Raw genomic sequence first — 18,393 nt, forward strand, 5'->3', positions numbered from 1 at the left:
GAAATTGATTTGTTTTGTGTCCTCATCTCTCCAGGGCCATGATCATGTCCTTTGCTGGCCGTAAACCAATGCTGACCTCAGTTATAGTGTAATCTTCAAGGCTAATTTATGCAAAACTTCAAAAATGGTAAACATCCTCATGAAGACTAATGATGACATATTTTAGGAGTGCATAATAGTAGGTATAGAGAAAAAACTTCAGGGTAAAATGTTATTGCTGTTCTTCTTGCTAAAGGGCATACTCCTTAAGAACCAAAGTTAATTATCAGTCCTTTGACCTATGAGGAAAACAAATTTCATGGACTCCCCTAAAGATTCCTATATAGTACAAATAAAATGCCGAAATATTTTGGGAACACATTTTGGAGCACTGGATGTGTCAATAAAATAATGTGTAAATTGCCAAATGTGATCTAGGAACTCCCTGCAAACATCAGATTAGGCTCTATTCTCTATCTGAATACTGACTTTGCTTTGCTTTGTAACTCCTGTCTTCACTAATAATGCCTTTTCCCCCCTCTTGTGTGCATCCTAGCCTATATTCTCTTTCATCATTCTACAGTGGTCAATGTGGTTATTGTACAGCTTCACTTTCAATGAAAGCTGAGGGAAAAGAAGCTTCATAACCTGCCCTCCCCCCATACATAAAAGAAGCTATTTAAAAAATAAAAGCAGCAAGCTACTAAATTTGACTCATTCAAATCTTGGTAATTAACATGTATAGTATTTTATGAGAGAGACAGAGAGAGAAAGAAAAAAAATAGCAGAAATGGAGGAAAACATATTACATCCTAAATACCACCAAATTGCCAAAATACACATTTGGGTAGTAATCTCCAGAGAACTCTCTGGAGGCACAGCATCTATCATGCTGATTTCCCTGAATAATATTACAGGATAGCCCTGTGTACTTCTCTTGGTGGTGGTGGTGGTGGTGGTGGTGTGTGTGTGTGTGTGTGTGTGTAAAGAATTATCATATGGAACCTCACAAGTCTCTAAAACCTTTCTGCAATTATCCCTCATAGGATTACCACACTGATAAGTTTGTTCAACAGGAGCTGTTGTGACTTCCTAATTTAACTCCTATAGAGATGATTTGTATCGAAGATAAAACACTATATTTGAACTCAATTCCCACCTTATCCCTGAGCTTATGCTACCAAGCAATTCTTATAATGTTTGGAGTTCTATTAGGCTATAGAGAAAAATCTAGGGTTTCAGCTAAACCCTTTAATCCTCAGGCCTATGTAAAGGACTGTCTCAAGGTAGTCGCTAGCCCATGGGTTCTCAAAATATGGTCTGAAGACCCCTGGAGGAGTCCCTGAGGCCTTTTTAGTGGGTCTGCAGATTAAAAATTATTTTGCATAATAACACCAAGATGAGTTACATTCAATTAAGCATTTTTCTTTTGAAATTAAGCAGACTTTTGGAAAGCCAGATGTGCATAGCCCTGTAGTAGGCTAAGTGGAAGTTACAAAGGCAATAGTAGCTTTTTCTCCCCCTCTCATTATCTCGTGAGGAGACAGAGGACTTTTCCAGAGGCTACATGACATATGGTTATGTCATCTCTCTGATAGCTGAGGGATGTGTGCTTCTGCGTTCTTGAGTTTTAAATATTTCCCAGTCTTAATACCTAAAACAATTAGTATCAATAGTTAGAACCCACACCCAAGAACTCCTTGGGGCCTTCAATAACTTTTAAGAGTGTTAAGGTGTCCTAACACCAAAAATTTTGCAAATTGTTGCTTTATCAGGATCTTTGTTATTTCTAGAATGCAGTTCTTTCTAACCGATCTACTTGGGAAAAAAAAAATCACTACCTCATGGCAATTATTGCTTTCCTATCAATATGGAGATTATATTTCTGAAGGAGATTGACCAAAATTATATTAAAAGGTTTAAATAAAACAAGTGGATCCATGTTATAACATGAGGAAGAGAGCTGCCCCACTAGAAGTCTGACATTAGATAGCTCAGAGTCCCCCCTCTCTAACAAGTCTCCCCTACTAGAGAAAGGGACAGCTTCTGTTTTGTGGGATGGGATAAGGAGACAATCTGAAGTAGAGTTTGACACAATATTAAATATTATTCTGCCCATATGAAATTCTGGTAGCCGGGGTGCCAGGTGTATTCATAATCCCGATGCTGTCAATTTTAAGCCTCAAGCCCCAAGAGGCGAGCAGTGTTTAATACGTCATCCCTTGTTAAATAGCAGCCACAGAGTTGGCGGTAGCCAGTGAAGCATTCCCTGCCATGTAGGACACGCCAGTTGTCTATAAATAGGACCTGTGAATGGGCAAAAAAAAAAAAAAAGAGAAAACACTATCAGAAGAAGGACAGACCAAAGGAACCCTAAGTCAGAAGAGATCATTTAAAAGACAAGCTTTAGGTTGTTCTCTGCTTACATTAAATGAGGTATTTTTCTTTTGAAATTAAACAAACGTTTGGAAACTAAGATGTGTATAGCCCTGTAGTAGGCTAAATGGAAGTTACAGAGGCAACAGTAGGTAATAGGCCCTGCAGTGGAAGAGCTTCTGTTTCTCAAGTAATTGTTCTCTTATCAAAGCAAATCAGATAATTGGTTTCTTTCTTTTTCTTTAATTCTTATTCTACCCTTTCTCAAAGGGTTAAATTATCTCATGACATTTTTTGCTAAGCTGAAGGTATTTTTCATCCAGAGGAAATACCAAAATAAAAACTATGGAATCATGAAGCTGGAAGGACCCTTGGGGGTCATCCAGTTAAACCCCCTCACCATACAAATAGAGTTACTGATGCCTTAGAGATGGGATGAGGCTTGCTTCCAGGGCATTCAGTGAGCGAGCCGCAGGACCATGACCAACACCAAGGACTCTTTTCTCTTTTTCCTTTGCAACATTGTGACTCACATATTAAGTAAGTACCCGTTCTTCACTGCTTCATTATTACAAGCTTGCTTGACATCTTTAGAGATTAGGACCCACCCTGCCAGGCTTTAGTTTAACCCAAAACTCATTCTCAGGTCTCCTCAACTCTATCGTTAGAGTCCGGTGTGCTGTATACCAGCGATGGACGACATCATAAGGAACGGTATTGATGACAGCCCGGTCATAGTTGTTGTACCTAACATGGAATCATGAGAAGAAAGATCTCAAACACATGTTAAAGACATCTTTTGTTTATTGAACAATTTTATGTAAGGCTCCCCCTATGTTCAATACTTGTCCCAGAGACGAAGTGACAATAAGTCAATATTCTCTCAGGAATATCACATTGGAGTGAGGAGTTCCACTGCCTGTTGACCGTATTTTGTTTTTCTTTGAATAATCGAAGGATACGGGATAGAAGTTAAGTTCCAACTGGTTTCTCTCATCTTATGATATGATATTTTAAGTCTTTACTGGCCAAAGTTCATGGAAGCACTGGGGAAAGCTCTGAGCTTTCTCCTCACCAAACTGAGGTGGGGTGGACAAGAGAGGTTATACTAACAAAGCTTTCCTTTTAACAGGATGACTTACAACTTCTCAGGTGTCTCCCTTTGTGGGAGGAATCCCAGCTATAGCCTAGTGGACCATTCACCCAGGGATCTTCAATCATTCATTCAACCCTAACATTTATAGGGGCACCGGCTACATGTGGAGGAGGTAGCCAGGGGCTAGATCATGTATATATTGCCATGCAGGCCATGGTAAGGACTTTGGATTTTATTCTGAGTACCATGGGAAGCCACTGAAAAACCTTGCCTAAGATAATGGGTTTCCGTTTTGCCTAAGGCAAATTAACTTTTTACTGAAGTATACTATACATTATGGGAAAGTACACAAATCGTAAGCTTGATGAATTTTCATGACGTAATCACATCCATATCACTAGCACGCAGGTCAATAAACAGATCATTACCAGAACCCCAGAACCCTTCCTTATGCTCCTTTCCAGTAACGCCACTCCCCCAACCCAAGGGTAACTACCATCCTGACTTCTATCACCAAGGATTAGTTTTGCCTGTTTATATAAAACTTTATATAAATGCAATCACAATATGTATTCATTTGTGTCTGGCTTCTTTTTCATTTAATATTATGTTTAGGAGTTTCATCATTGTTTAGCAATAGTTTATTGGTGCTATACAGAAGTTGATTGCGTGATCACACCACAATTTATTTATCCATTCTACCGTTGATGGACATATGAGTAATTTCCAGTTTGGAACTACTACAAACAGTGCTGTTATGAACATTCTATTACATGTCTTTGGTGAACAAATATATTCACTCCTGTTTGAAATAAACTTAAGAATGGAACTTATGGATCATAAGGTATGTGTATGCTCAGATTTACTAGATACTGCCAAATATATTCTTTCCAAAGATAAATTAACATCCAATGGTGTCATTTTTGGACATCTCAGGCAATATTCCTTAGTGTTATATAGTACATGGCACAATCAGAGCCAATATTCTTAGTTTTGTTGCATATAAAATTGAGCATAATAACCTCTGCCTAGCTGATCTCACAGGGCTACTGCGAGAATCAAATGAAAAAATAGGCCAGGTGTGATGGCTCACGCCTGTAATCCCAGCACTTTGGGAGGCCGAAGTGGGCAGATCACCTGAGGTCAGGAGTTCAAGACCAGCCTGGCCAACATGGCGAAACCCCATCGCTACTAAAAATACAAAAACAAAACAAAACAAAACAAAACAAAACCATTAGCCAGGCGCGGTGGCACGCGCCTGTAGTCTGTAGTCCCAGCTACTTGGGAGACTGAGGCAGGAGAATCACTTGAACCCGGGCGGCGGAGGCTGCAGTGAGCCAAGATTGCGCCACTGCACTCCAGCCTGGGCAACAGAACGAGACTCTGTCTCAAAGGAAAGAAAAAAAAAAATAGAAAGAAAAAGAAAAAGAATATAATAGTCCATCCTCCCAGGCTTCAAGGAGCCATGCCTGGAGGGAGAATGCAGTGAGGACGCACAGTCTTCACCAGGTTATTGACACCCACTGTCATTTCCAGAAACTTCTAGTGCTGGGTTAAGCATTTGCAAAAATATTTTTAAATTTACTTATTTCATCATCCCAGAAGGAAAAGTGTTATTAACCTTCTTTTACATTTAAGGTTAAAACTGAAACTTAGACACCTGCCACAAAGTTTATAAGTAGCAGAGAGGTTTTGAAATCTGGTCTCCTTAATTCTTTAACTCATTATTTATGCCAGAGAACAGAAAAATGATCGTAATTCCTGTGTACGCTTGTTCATGAGAGCAACATTTTTACAGATCACACTTGTAATCTTTTGACTTCAAATTGAGATTTACAGTTTAGAAATGTTTCCATATACAGTATCTCATTGACCCTCTGTATGATAACCCCGTGTGGTAAGTAGTACAGCTGTTATTATCTTACTTTATAGATAAGGAAAATAATGATAAGGCCCTGTGATTTGTCCAAGTTTACATGGAATTTGGTATTCACTGTTTACATTAGATGGCGGTGTTTTCTAAAGCCAACAGAGAAAGTAGCAGGAAAAGTCTATTACACATAAGCAAAATGGTTGTGCAATATTCTTTGGATTAGAATAAGACTATTTCTGGACTTTGGCACAAAGTGATGCCATCATATTATTGTGCAGTTTTTCCTTTCTTTCCTGCTTTGATATGAAGCAAGAGAGACCTGGGAGTAGGGGAAAGCAAATAAAGTGGGCATTTATCTGACAAGAAAAGCTAGGAAGATTTAACAAGGTTATCCTTCTTCTTAGCTGACAGACAAGTATTTCCCAAGACAGCTCCATAATTGAGTGGACAATGCATTTGATGGATTTGTGTATTGTGGTGTAAGTGACAGCTGATGGGCTTTCAGATAGGTAGATAAATGGGCTTTCAGATAGATCACCATTACAATCTCAGTTCAGATGTGTGATCTTGGAGGAGCTATAGAAATTATAAAAATGCTAGAAGAAAACCTCGGGATGACTCTCCAGGATAATGCTCTGGGAAAAGATTTTATTGCTAAGACCCCAAAAGCACAGGAAACAAAACCCAAAAATAGATAAAAGAGACTAGATTAAACTAAAGAGTTTCTGTGAGGCAAGGGAAACACTCAACAGAGTGAAGAAACAACCCACAGTATGGGAATATGGCCATTGTAGAATGGCTGTTATTACAAAGACCAAAAATAACAGATGTTGGCAAGTATGTGGAGAGAAAAGAACTCTTATACATTCAATAAACGGTGCTGGGAAAACTGGATGTCCACATGCAGAAGAATGAAATTAGACCCTTTTATTACAACATATACAAAAATCAACTAAAAATGGATTAAACACTTACATGTAAGACCTGACACCATAAATCTACTAGAAGAAAACATATGGTATAACTCTATGATATTCGTCTATACAATTACTTTTTGGATATGATCCAAAAGTATAAGCAACGGAAGAAAAAATAGGTAAATGAAATTACATCAAACTGAAAAGCTTCTGGCACAGCAAAGGAAACAAAAGAATGAAGAGACAACCTGCAGAATGGGAGAAAGTATTTGCAAACTATACATCTGATAAGGGGTTAATATCTAAAATATTTGAGGAACTCAAACAACTCAATAGTAAGAAAACAAATAACGTGATTTAAAAATGGGAAAAGGATCTGGATAGACATTTCTCAAAAGAAGACATACAAATGGCCAACAGGTATATGAAAAAGTGCTCAACATCACTAATAATCAGATAAATTCAAATTAAAACCACCACGAGATATCACCTCATACTCCTTAGGATGGCTGTTATTAAAAGGACAAAAGATAACAATGTTGATGAGGATGTGGAGATAAGTGAACCCCTGCACACTGTTGGTGGGAATGTGAATTAGTACAGCCATTATGGAAAACAATATGGAGGTTTCTAAAAAAAAAAAAAAACTAAAAGTAGAACTACTACATCATCTGGCAGTCTCACCACTGGGTGTATACCCAAAGGAAATGAAATCAGTATGTCTGAGAGATATCTTCCATGTTCTTTGCAGAAATATTCACAGTAGCCAAGATATAAAATCAATCTAGGCAGAATACATGGGAGAGTATATACAGAAAATGTGGTATGTATAAAAAGTGGAATACTATTCATCCTTGGAAAAGAAGAAAGTCCTGTCATTTGTGACAACATGGATGAACCTGGAGAACATTAAGTGAAAATAAGCCAGGCACAGAAATATCAGTACTGCATGATCTCACTCATATGTGTAATGAAAAAAAAAGTTGATATCATAGAAATAGAGAGCAGAATGGTGGGTACCAGAGGCTGGTGGGTTGTGGAGTAGTGGTTGGGGATATGCTGCTCAAAGGATACATAATTTTAGATCAGAGGAATAAGTTCAAGTGATCTATTTTTCAACATGGTGACTATAGTTAATAACAGTGTATTGTAATTTGAAAATTTCTAAGAAACAATCAATCAATGGAGTGAAGAGGTAACTCGCAGAATGTGAGAAAATGTTTGCAAACTATGCATCTACAGAGATTAATGCCCAGAATATATAAGGAGCTCAAACTCAATAACCAAAAAAGACATAATCCCTTAAAAATGGACAAAAGTTCTGAATAGACATTTCTCAAAAGAAGGCAGACAAATGGCAAATGGGTATATTTTTAAACGCTCCGTATCACTAATCGTTAGGGAAATGCAAATCAAAACCACAATATCACCTCACCCCAGTTACAAAGGCTATCATTAAAAAGACAAAAAATAGGCTGAAAGTCAGGATGGCTAATATGTACAAACACAGAGAGAATGAATAAGATCTAGTATTTGGCAGCACAATAGAGCAACTATAGTTAACAATAACTTATTGTATATTTAAAAATAACTAAGAGAGTAGAATTGGAGTGTTCCCAACACAAAGAAATAATAAAGGCTTGAAATGATAGATACCCCAATTATCCTGATTTGATCATTACATATTGTATGCCTGTATCAAAACATCACATGCACTCCATAAATATATGCAACTATTATTTACCCATAATAATTAAAAATTTTAAAATTAAAATGCAATAAAATAAAATATAATAAAGTGATCTTAAAATAAATTTGCCCGTGGTTAGATATTACTTATTTGTTACACTTTAATTGATGATTTCTATTATAATTTCATAGTACTTAGAATATATATATATATAAGAAAATATCATCTATAGGATTTTTGCTTTCATGACGGTAATGATACTTTAAGCCTAAAACATTAGAATTTTCAATAATTTTCTCTAGTGTTTGGAAATAATTTTAATCCTCTGTTTAGTGCTCAAAAATGCTGTTCATTTGTGACTGATTAAACTTTCTAATAAAGTGATTTTATACTCTTTATGTTAAAGAAACAACAAATGCTGGTGAAGATGTGTAGAAGGGGAAACCTTATACATTGTTGATGGGAAAGTAAACTAGTATAGGCAATATGGACAACAGTACTGAGGTTCCTCAAAAAACTAAAAATAGAACTAGCATATGATCCAAAGCACTCACTACTGGGTATATTAAAAGGAAATGAAATCAGTATGTTGGAGAGATACCTGCACTCTCATTGTGATGGTTCAGTTTACGGGTCAGCTTGACTGGACTGAGGGATGCCAACATGGCTGTTGAAGCATTATTCCCTGGGTGTGTCTGTGAGGGTGCTTCCAGGGGAGCTTGGTGTGTGAGACAGTGGACTGCAACACTTAAGATCCACTTTCAATGTGGGCAGGCACTGTCCTATTAGCTGGGAGCCTGGTTGGGACAAATAGGCAGAAGAGGAAGAACTCTCTGTCTCTGCTCATTCTATCTCCCTTCTGGAGCCAGATGCCTTTCCTCCTCCTGCCCTTGGGCATCAGACTGCAGTTTCTTCCACTTTTGCACTCTGGGACTTGCATCAACAGCCTCCTGTGGGCTCTTAGGCCTTTGGCCTCAGACTGGGGTCTGTACTGTCAGCTTCCCTAGTTCTGAGGCTTCCAGACTTCGAGTGAATCATGCTACCAGCTTCTTCGGTTCTCCAGCTTGCAGATGGCCTATTGTGGGACTTCTCCACCTCTATAATCAGCTGAACCAATTACACCTCATAAATCCTCTCTCATACATCCTATCGGTTCTGTCTCTCTGGAGAACCTTGACTAACACACCCATGTTTATTGCAGCACTATTCACAATAGCCAAGATATGGAATCAACCTAAGTGTCCATCAACAGATGAATGGATAAAGAAAATGTGGTGCATATGCACAATGGAGTACTATTCAGCCATAAAAAATAATGAGATCCTGTCATGTGTGACAACATGGATAAGCCTGTAGGACATTACATTAGGGGAAATAAGCCAGGCATAGAAAGACAAACTTTGCATGTTCTCACTTATTTGTGTGAGCTAAAAATTAAGTAATTGAAATGAAGATAGAGAGTAGAAGGGAGGCTGGGAAGGTTAGTGGGAATGTGGGGAGGAAATGGGGAAGGTTAATGGGTACAAAAAACAGAAAGAATGAATAAGGCCTAGTATTTGCTAGCACAACAGGGAGACTACAGTAAAAAAATAATTTAATCGTACTTCTAAAATAACCAAAAGAGCATAATTTGGTTGTTTGTAATACAAAGATAAATGCTTGAGGTGATGGATACCCCATTTACCCTGATGTGATTATTACATACTGCGTACCTATATTAGAACACCTCATGTAACCCATAAATATATACACCTATTATGTAACCACAAAAATAAAAAAATAAAATAAATATAAATTTAAAAGCTGATGTTATAGAGGTAGAAATTAGAACAGTGGTTACCAGAGGCAGGGGAGGGGAGGAGGGAAAGAGAGATGGGAAGAGGTTGGTCATTGGGTACAAAGTTACAGTTATAGTTAGATAGGAGGAGGGTGACAATAGTCAACAATAATATGCTGTATAGTTCAAAATAGCTAGAAGAGATGATTTTGAATGTTCTCACTAAAAGAATAAGAGGGGGAATACTACAATCAATCTATGCCTATATATTTGATAACTTATATGAACCAATTTCTTAAACACACATGATAAAAAAACTAATTCAAAGAAAAGTAGATAATCTGAATAGCCTGACATCTGTTAAAGAAACTGAATCTGTAATTTAAAACTTTTCAAAAAAGAGAACTCCAGGCCAGACAATTTCACTCATGAATTCTATCCAACATTTAAGTAAGATGTAATACAAATTTTACAGTCTCTTTCAGAAAATTAAGGAGAGAAAATGACCCCACTCATATTATGAGGATACCATCATCCTAATACCAAACTCAGACAAAGATATTACAAGAAAAAAACTAAATAGCAATATCTCACATAAACATAGGTACAAATATTCTTACTGAGATATTAGCCAATCACCTCTAGCAATGTATCAAAAAGATAATAATACATCAAGATCAAGTGGAGTTTATCCCAGGTATTCAAAGTTGGTTCAACATTCAAAAATCAATCAATGTATTTTATTATATTGTCATACTAAATAAGAAACATCAGATGATCATATGAATAAGTGCAGAAAAGGCATTCAACAAAATTCAATATTAATTAATGATAAAATTCCCAACATGTTAGGAATAGAAGGAAATTTCCTTATTCTAAAAAAGGGTATCCATGGAAAACCTACAGTGAACCACTGAGTAATTTTCCCCTAAAATCAGAAATAAGTCAAGGATGTCCTTTCTCGCCACTACTATTCACTGTTAGTCCTGGAAGTCCCAGCTAGTGCAATAACACGTGCACACACACACACACACACACACACACACACACGCAAGCAGAGAGAGAGAGAAGTGAAAGGCATACATATTATAAGGGAGAAAAAATACCCCATTATGTTGAAAACCCCAAATAATGTACAATAAAACTCCTAAAGACCCTTCCAAAAGACTCCTAGACTTGATAAAGAACTTCAGTAAAGTTTCAGGACACAAAATCAATGTACAAAGCACAGTAGCATTTCTCTACACCTATATCATTCAAGCTAAGAACCAAATGAAGACCCCATTTACAACAGCCACAAAAAATAAAACACCTAGGAATACGTTTAATCGAGGAGGTGAAAGATCTCTACAAGAGGAACTACAAAACACTGATGAAAAGATTGTGTATGACACAAATAAACGAAAAAGCATCCCATGCTCATGGATCAAAAGAATCAATATTATTAAAATGACCACACCGCTCAAAGCAATTTACAGATTTAATGCAATCTCTATCAAATTACCAACACATTTTTTCACATAATTAAAAAATCTTAAAATTCATATGAAACCCAAAGAAGAGACTGAATAGCCAAACCAATCCTAAGCAAAAAGAACAAAGCTTGAAGTATTACATTCTGACTTTGAATTATACCACAAGGCTATAGCAACCAAAACATCATGATATTGGTATAAAAATAGACATATAGACCAATGGAACAGAATAGTGAACCCAGAAATAAAGTACCTATTAACAACTGATCTTCTGCAACACTGACGAAATTAAACAATAGGGAAAGAATACCCTATTCAATATATGGTGCTAGGAAAACGGGCTAGCCATATGCAGAAGAATGAAACTGGACCCCTATCTCTCACCATATACGTGAATTAACTCGAGATGGATTAAAGATTTATATTTTAGACATGAAACTGTAAAAATCCTGTAAGAAAATGTAGGAAAAATTATTCTGGACATTGGCCTGGCTTAGGCAAAGAATTTATGACCAGGTCCTCCAAAGCAAATGCAACACAAACAAAAATAAACAGATGGGACTCAGTTAAGCTAAAAACCTTCCACACAGCAAAAGAAACAATCAACAGAGTAAACCTACCTAATGAGAAAAAATATTTCCAAATTATGTATCTAACAAAGGCTAATATCCAGAATCTGCAAGAAACTCCAACAACTCAACAAGAAAAAAAAAGAAAAAAAACAAAAACAAGTAATGCCATTAAAAAGTAGCCAAAGGGCCATGAATGGGTGTTTTTTGAAAGACATACAAGTGGCCAACAAACATGTAAAAGATGCTCAATATCACTAATTATCAGAGAAATGCAAATTAAAGCCACACAATACTATCTTACACCAGTCAGAATAGCTATTATTTAAAAATCAAAAAACAACAGATGTTGGTGAGGATGTGGAGAAAAAAGTAATGCTTATGCACTGTTAGTGGGAATGTAAATTATCACAACATTTATGGAAAAAAGTATGGAGATTTTGCAAAGAACTAAAAATAGAACTACCATTTGATCCAGCAATCTCAGTACTGGGCATCTACCCATCTACATTTTACATATACATGGAATACTATGCAGCCATAAAAAATAATGAAGTCATGTGTTCCACAGTAACATGAGTGGAACTGGAGTACATTATCTTAAGTAAAATAATTCAGAAACAGTCAAATATCACGTATTCTCACTTGTAAGTGAGAGCTTAACAATGGGTACACATGGACATATAGAATAATAGACATTGGAGACTACAAAAGGTGGAGGGTGGGAAGTTGACAAGGGTTGAAAAATTACCTATTGGGTGCAATGTTCACTATTCAGGTGAATGGTACGCTAAAAGCCCAGACTCCACTACGATGCAATATATGCATGTAAGAAATCTGCACTTGTACCCTCTAAATCCATTTTTAAAATGGAAAAAAAATCACCGTAGGGTACCACTTCATAGCCGCTGGAATGACTATTATAAGCAAACAAAGCAAAGAGCAAGCAAGTTTTCGTAGGGCCCTGGTGGGAGGTGTTTTCATCATGGGGGCAGGTCCCTCATGGGTGGTTTGGTGCCGCTCTCATAGTAATGAGTGAGTTCTCCCTCTGAATTCATGCAAGAGCTGGTTGTTTAAAAGACTGTGGCATGTCCTTTGAGCAGCTACAATTCATACATTGTTGATGACGGTGTAAAATAGTACAACTACTTTGGTAAAACTTCTTGCAGTTGTTTGTGAAACTAAGTACTCACCTACTCTATGACCCAGCAGTTCCACTCCTAGGTATCTACCTTAGTGAAATGAAAATGAAAACATACCAAAAAAAACACTTTTACATGAATGTTCATAGCAACTTTATTCATAATTACCTGAAACTGGAAAGAGTCCAGGTGTCTATTCATAAAAGAATAAACAGAACAGGGAAAAATCTAATCTATAGTGGTAAAAAAATAATTCAATCTATGGGTTCCTCTGAGATGTATGTGCAGGAGTATAAGAGTACTTTCTGTAGTGATAGTAATATTTTATATCTTGATAACGGTTTGGGTTACATAGGTATATGTATTTGTCAAAACTCAGTGAGTGTATATTTAATATTTTAAACATCAGTACATATATATTGTAACTTTAAAAAAGCTGTAAGCAAATATTGTACTCAATGATACAAATGTTGAAGTATTTTAGGGAGATATGTACTGATATCTGCAATGTATTATACTTTAAAATTCACTGAAAATAAGATTAACTGATGAATGCATAGATGGGAAGATTGGTGATAAAGCAAGTATAGCAATATCTTAATGGTAGAATCTAGATGTAAGTCTATGGGTTTTCTGTGTTAAATGTTTTCAACTTTTCTATATGTTTAGAAATATTCATAATAAAATGTTGGGAAAATAATGAGTTACTACTCATTGTTTTAGGCACTTAGATATATGAGAGGTAACAGAGCGAGAGTTTCCCAGAGGAACTTATCCGAGGGAAGTAAATTAATATTTACACCGTTCCTACTACAAGTCGGGGGTAAAGGTAAGGATAACAATTTATTTTTATCTTCACAACAAGTGGGCACAGAAGGTATTATTATTGTAACTGGAAACTCATGACTTAGCAGGTTAAGTGACTTGTCCAAGGCCAAAATCAATAAGTGGCAGTCAGGATTTCACACTGAATTCCTTCTGATTACAAAGCCTGTACTCTTTGTAGTATGTCAAGTTTTGCTGCTATCTTCACCCTGCCTCTTCACCCCGTATCTCTTTCCCTGCTCTTTTGTTCTTCCCTAGTACTTATCACCATTTGATATATTACATATTTGCTTATTTATTTTTAATTACTCTCTCTTGTCACTATAATGAGAATTCCAAGAGGGCCAGGAATTTTTGTCTGTTGTGCTTACAGTTTCATCTCCAGTGTCAAGAACAGAGCATCACTCTTGGTAGATGCTCATGGAATATTTGCTGAGTAAACTGAATTAATGCACAGTAACAGTTTGCTTGGAATAAGCAGAAGCAGGAGGGGTAATCCATCTGCAAAAAAAAAAGCATAGTAAAAAGCTTGGCTGCAAGATGCAAAATAATTGGCTCCAGAAACCCAAAGTAGTTTGGTATAGCTAGGGCAGAATGTATGGAAAACATGAATCATATGCTAGAAGAGGAAGAAGGGATCAGATCATACAGAACCTTAAAAGCCATAAGGAAGGACTCTAGTCTTTCTCTGAAAGACACTGGGGAGGTTTAGAAGGATCTTAAAATGGGAGCAAAAGATAAGACTTGTATTTCAGAAAGAATGTTCTAGCTACAGCATGAGAAATTAATAGAAGAGGGCTCATGGTGGAAGCAAGGACATCAGTTATAACTTTAGCCACGGGACAGAAGAGTAGTCTCACTGCAAGAAGAGGCATTGTAGATAGAAAGCAGGGGATAGTTGGAGAAAAATATAGGAGGTTGAGTTGATAAGACTGGTTATGTAATATAAGGGACAGGGAAAAATTAAATATGATGTTTATGGCTTGGAAAACTTAGTGGATGGTGGTGCCATTGAATGAAAATGGGAAAACAAGTGGAGAAGTAGGTTTAAAATGAGTAGAAGTGATGAGTTCAGGTTTGAATATGATATGTTTTATATTCTACAAAATATGCAAGTTGTGATATCAGTAGTCAATTGAATACACTGGTGAAGAGCTTTGCATAAATCTGGGCTAGAGACATAAATGTTGTTGGGAAACCTAGCTGTTTGGTCACTGAGGATAATTTAATAACTGTTTTTCATTTTAATAATGTTTCATTTAAAAAATACTACCTCTAATATTTGACCCCACCTCCAAAATAAATCTAGTATTCTTTGGTTGATGGCTATTTATTATTCCATGGGAATTATAAGAAGAATATAAACTGTTTGATAATAAAAAGCTATGGAATAGCAAGATTAAAATGTAGCAGATATAAGAATCTTAGGGATTTTTGTTACATTAGAAGTCTAACCTTTGGCAAACATATTACAATTGGGGATAGTTCTTTGATACTTACCTGATCAAATACAGCTCTTTATTCCATGGGTAGATATTTAACACTGGCCCAACCCCAATCATGTGGTTGTGACATTCTCCAACATCTTCAATATATTCATGCTTCAATGGCACTTTACTGAGGAGTTCAAATTCCTCAGGTGCCTTTTGAAGTACCTGTTCTGCTGCATAGAATCCATCCACTAGCAGTGTCCTGCCACCAGTTCCTTCATGTTTAAGACAATGAAACACTTGAATGCTAAAGAGAGAAAAGAAAATTCTTCTGTTCAGTGGAAGAGAGAACATATCAAAATTCTAGAAATTATATATAAAATAATTACTGAACCTACTTGTCCTTTTCTTTTCATTTCCTAATTGTTTTCCACTCATAGGCAGTTGTACTTTTTTGTGTTTTGAAATATTAATGCCAGTAGAGGTTTCTTCTAAACATATCTAACATATATTGAAGCTTATATGTGCTGGGCCCTGGGAATACAGGCATGAATAATATATAACCTATATTTTCAAGAAGCTCATAGTCTAGTAAGAAGAGATAAAGTAAATAAATACCAAATAAAATATGATAGGTACTATAATAAAGTTGCATACGAGATATAGTGGGGTCATAAACAAAGGAGCGATCTGTTCTAGTGGGGTGTTGTATAAAGAAATGTTTTGGAGAATGGAAATTGTTTTGACTAATCTTAAAGAATGAGCAAGAATTGGAGAAGAAGGAGATTGAGATGAGGAGAAGGCATTCCAGGCAGAAAGCATGACCAAAGATACCAATGTAAAACAAGGTATATTTAAGGAAGAGAGTAAGAAGTTCCTATTGGCATAGCACAGAGTACCACAAAATGATTTTAAACTGTGAAACTCTACGACCATATCAATATTTTAAAGAGTCCATTATGTTGATAGTGTGGAATATGGACTGGTGAGAAGCAGTGTGACAAAAAATCTTGGAAGACAACTTGAATAACTGAAATAGTAAAGAAAAATATTGAGAGCTTGAACTCAGAAAGGGGCATTATAGAGAAGAAGACACGCCTGAGAGATACTGAGGTAGAAGTAGCAGAATTTGATAACTGAAGGACAGGCAAGAATCTAGAATAACTCCAGGTTTCTCACTTGGGCACCTGAAAAATGATAATGTTGTTCACTAAGACTGAGATTACAGGCAAATATGCTATTGAATGACAATGAGGAAGTATGAGAGGTTGAGGAAGGAGTCCAGTTTAGAGGCATGTTAGAACAGCTAATCATATATGTCTGAATATGTTAACAGGGAAAGGTAAGGTGACTATTAATTGACCGGAAAACTAAGGTAGAATTTTCAAATTAATGAGGGGAAATAAAATTAATAGTAATTTAGTCAAAAAAGCAAAACTAAGAAAAAGTAAACAGCAAATTAAAATAAGAAATAAACAAAAAGATAGAGTAAAATCAAGGACAATCTAATGTAATATAAATACAATTAAAAAGAGAAAGGTAAGCCTGGCTATATTGCAATTTCTGTGAAACTTCTAGGTCAGGGTTTTTTAGTTACCAGTTAAGATGTTTAAGGAAGAGAGGTGGATTTTGTTACAAGTGATAGCTAAAGCCAAGAGCATGGAAGAGGTCATTTGGGGAGATCATTTCAGGTAAGAAAAGAGGGATAAGGAGAAAACCTTGAGGAAGGATAATATTTAGGAAATAGACAAAAGAAGTCAGCAAAGGAGGCTAAGGAAAAATGGTCAGATATATAGGAGGGAAACTAGGAAAGAAGGAATATTTAAGAAACTTAGTAGTGGTTAACAGTATGTCTCAGGGGTCAAGTAAGATGACAGTACACACTGGATATCACAATTAGTTAGTTGCTGCTGATGTTAGAGAGAGTAACTTTAATTGCGGTGAGGGGTGGGTTGGGAAAACTAGATGCCTATGGGTTTGAGGAGTAAATGGGAAGTGAGAATGAAAATATATTGAATGTAGCTATTATTCTTTTAATAATCTTAGCCATGAAGTGGAAGAGAAAAACATGGCTGTAGCTAGACAGAGGTAGAGTCCAAGGAAGTACAAAAATAGAGAATTAAGATATGGGAGGCTGATAGGAAGAAGTCAATAGGTATGGAAAAGCTGAAGATAGAGGAGAGAGAAATCCCCAGGAAGCTGGAAAGGATGAGATCCAGAGCAAAGGTAGCTTTAGAGAGAGCAAAGCATATAACAATGAAGATGGTGATTAAAATGAATAAAATGATGAAAATTATACCTAATATTTATTGAACACTTAGTTTGTGTCAGGCAGTATGATCATATAATTTAATTCCTTAGCAATGCTAATGGATAGGTTTTATTACTAGTCCCATTTTACAGATGAGGAAACTGAAGCACAGAGAAATTAAGTTACTTGTCCAAGATCACAAATTTAATACATGTTCAGGCTGGGATGCAAATCTGGGTCTGGTTGATGACATAGCCTGAACTCCTAACTGCTATTACCACACTGCTAATCTACTTGGTCCTTGCCATTGATTACAAACAATTAAATTGAAGCCACCAACAGTTGTTTATCTCTGGTGTTGGTCATAAAGGGAAGAGCTAGTCAGTATTTGAACCTCAACCCCTGTACAGATGCTTCTTATCCCATTTCCTCTTTTTTCCTTCTGTATCCACTAGAATGAGGATGCAGGGCTGTTGATCTCTCCATATATTGATAACATTGAGCAGGATATCTAAAAGCTGCTTTGTTCTTCCTTCCCTGAATCAAACATTCTTAAGTTACAAACCCTTAAAGGAAATCAGTGTAACCATGAGCAATTGCATATTATCATCCTCATATAGTCTCCATAAATCTATGTGCACTCATTTTACTCATATCTTTGTGTCTCAGGCTTATCATCTATATGCAGAAGCGAGATGAACAACAGAATAACCACAGAGGTGCCTCTACTGAGGAGCAAATGGTAGGAAAATTGAGTATAGTATGTATCATCTTTGGCTCAAAAGCATCTTATTCCATGTGAAAAAGTTATTCTTCCATCATTCCTCCTCTCCAACTTCTTGTAAATCAGATTCAAATTCTTCTTAATGCCATACTCAAAGCAGCTGTGTTTGCATGACAACACTTTTCCAATATGTTAATAACTAAATGCAAGAAATCTGTACAAATTTCAAAACTAATGGTTAGGCAATACTTTTTTGGGGGATAATTTAT

The 18,393-nt window shown here is 36.3% G+C and overlaps 1 protein-coding gene across 5 annotated transcripts in view; it reads right to left on the reverse strand.

Annotated features, from left to right (window-relative positions):
- Nucleotides 1-687: 687 nt before the first annotated feature.
- The window catches only part of TMLHE (trimethyllysine hydroxylase, epsilon), a 113,239-nt gene continuing 95,533 nt past the window's right edge, over nucleotides 688-18,393 (reverse strand). For 3 of the 5 annotated variants that reach the window (XM_073013270.1, XM_073013269.1, XM_073013268.1), the window contains 3 exons: nucleotides 15,220-15,456; nucleotides 2,964-3,102; nucleotides 688-2,286 (listed from right to left, as the gene is read on the reverse strand). In XM_073013270.1, coding sequence (XP_072869371.1) covers nucleotides 2,155-2,286; nucleotides 2,964-3,102; nucleotides 15,220-15,456 — 508 coding nt within the window. In that variant the 3' untranslated portion in view covers nucleotides 688-2,154. Of the gene's footprint in view, nucleotides 2,287-2,963; nucleotides 3,103-13,023; nucleotides 14,221-15,219; nucleotides 15,457-18,393 lie in introns of those variants that run through there. The other 2 variants (XM_037989310.2, XM_037989309.2) reach the window with 1 other exon arrangement.

The sequence above is a fragment of the Chlorocebus sabaeus genome, chromosome X (assembly GCF_047675955.1).
Source record: "Chlorocebus sabaeus isolate Y175 chromosome X, mChlSab1.0.hap1, whole genome shotgun sequence".
Classification (NCBI taxonomy): domain Eukaryota; kingdom Metazoa; phylum Chordata; class Mammalia; order Primates; family Cercopithecidae; genus Chlorocebus; species Chlorocebus sabaeus.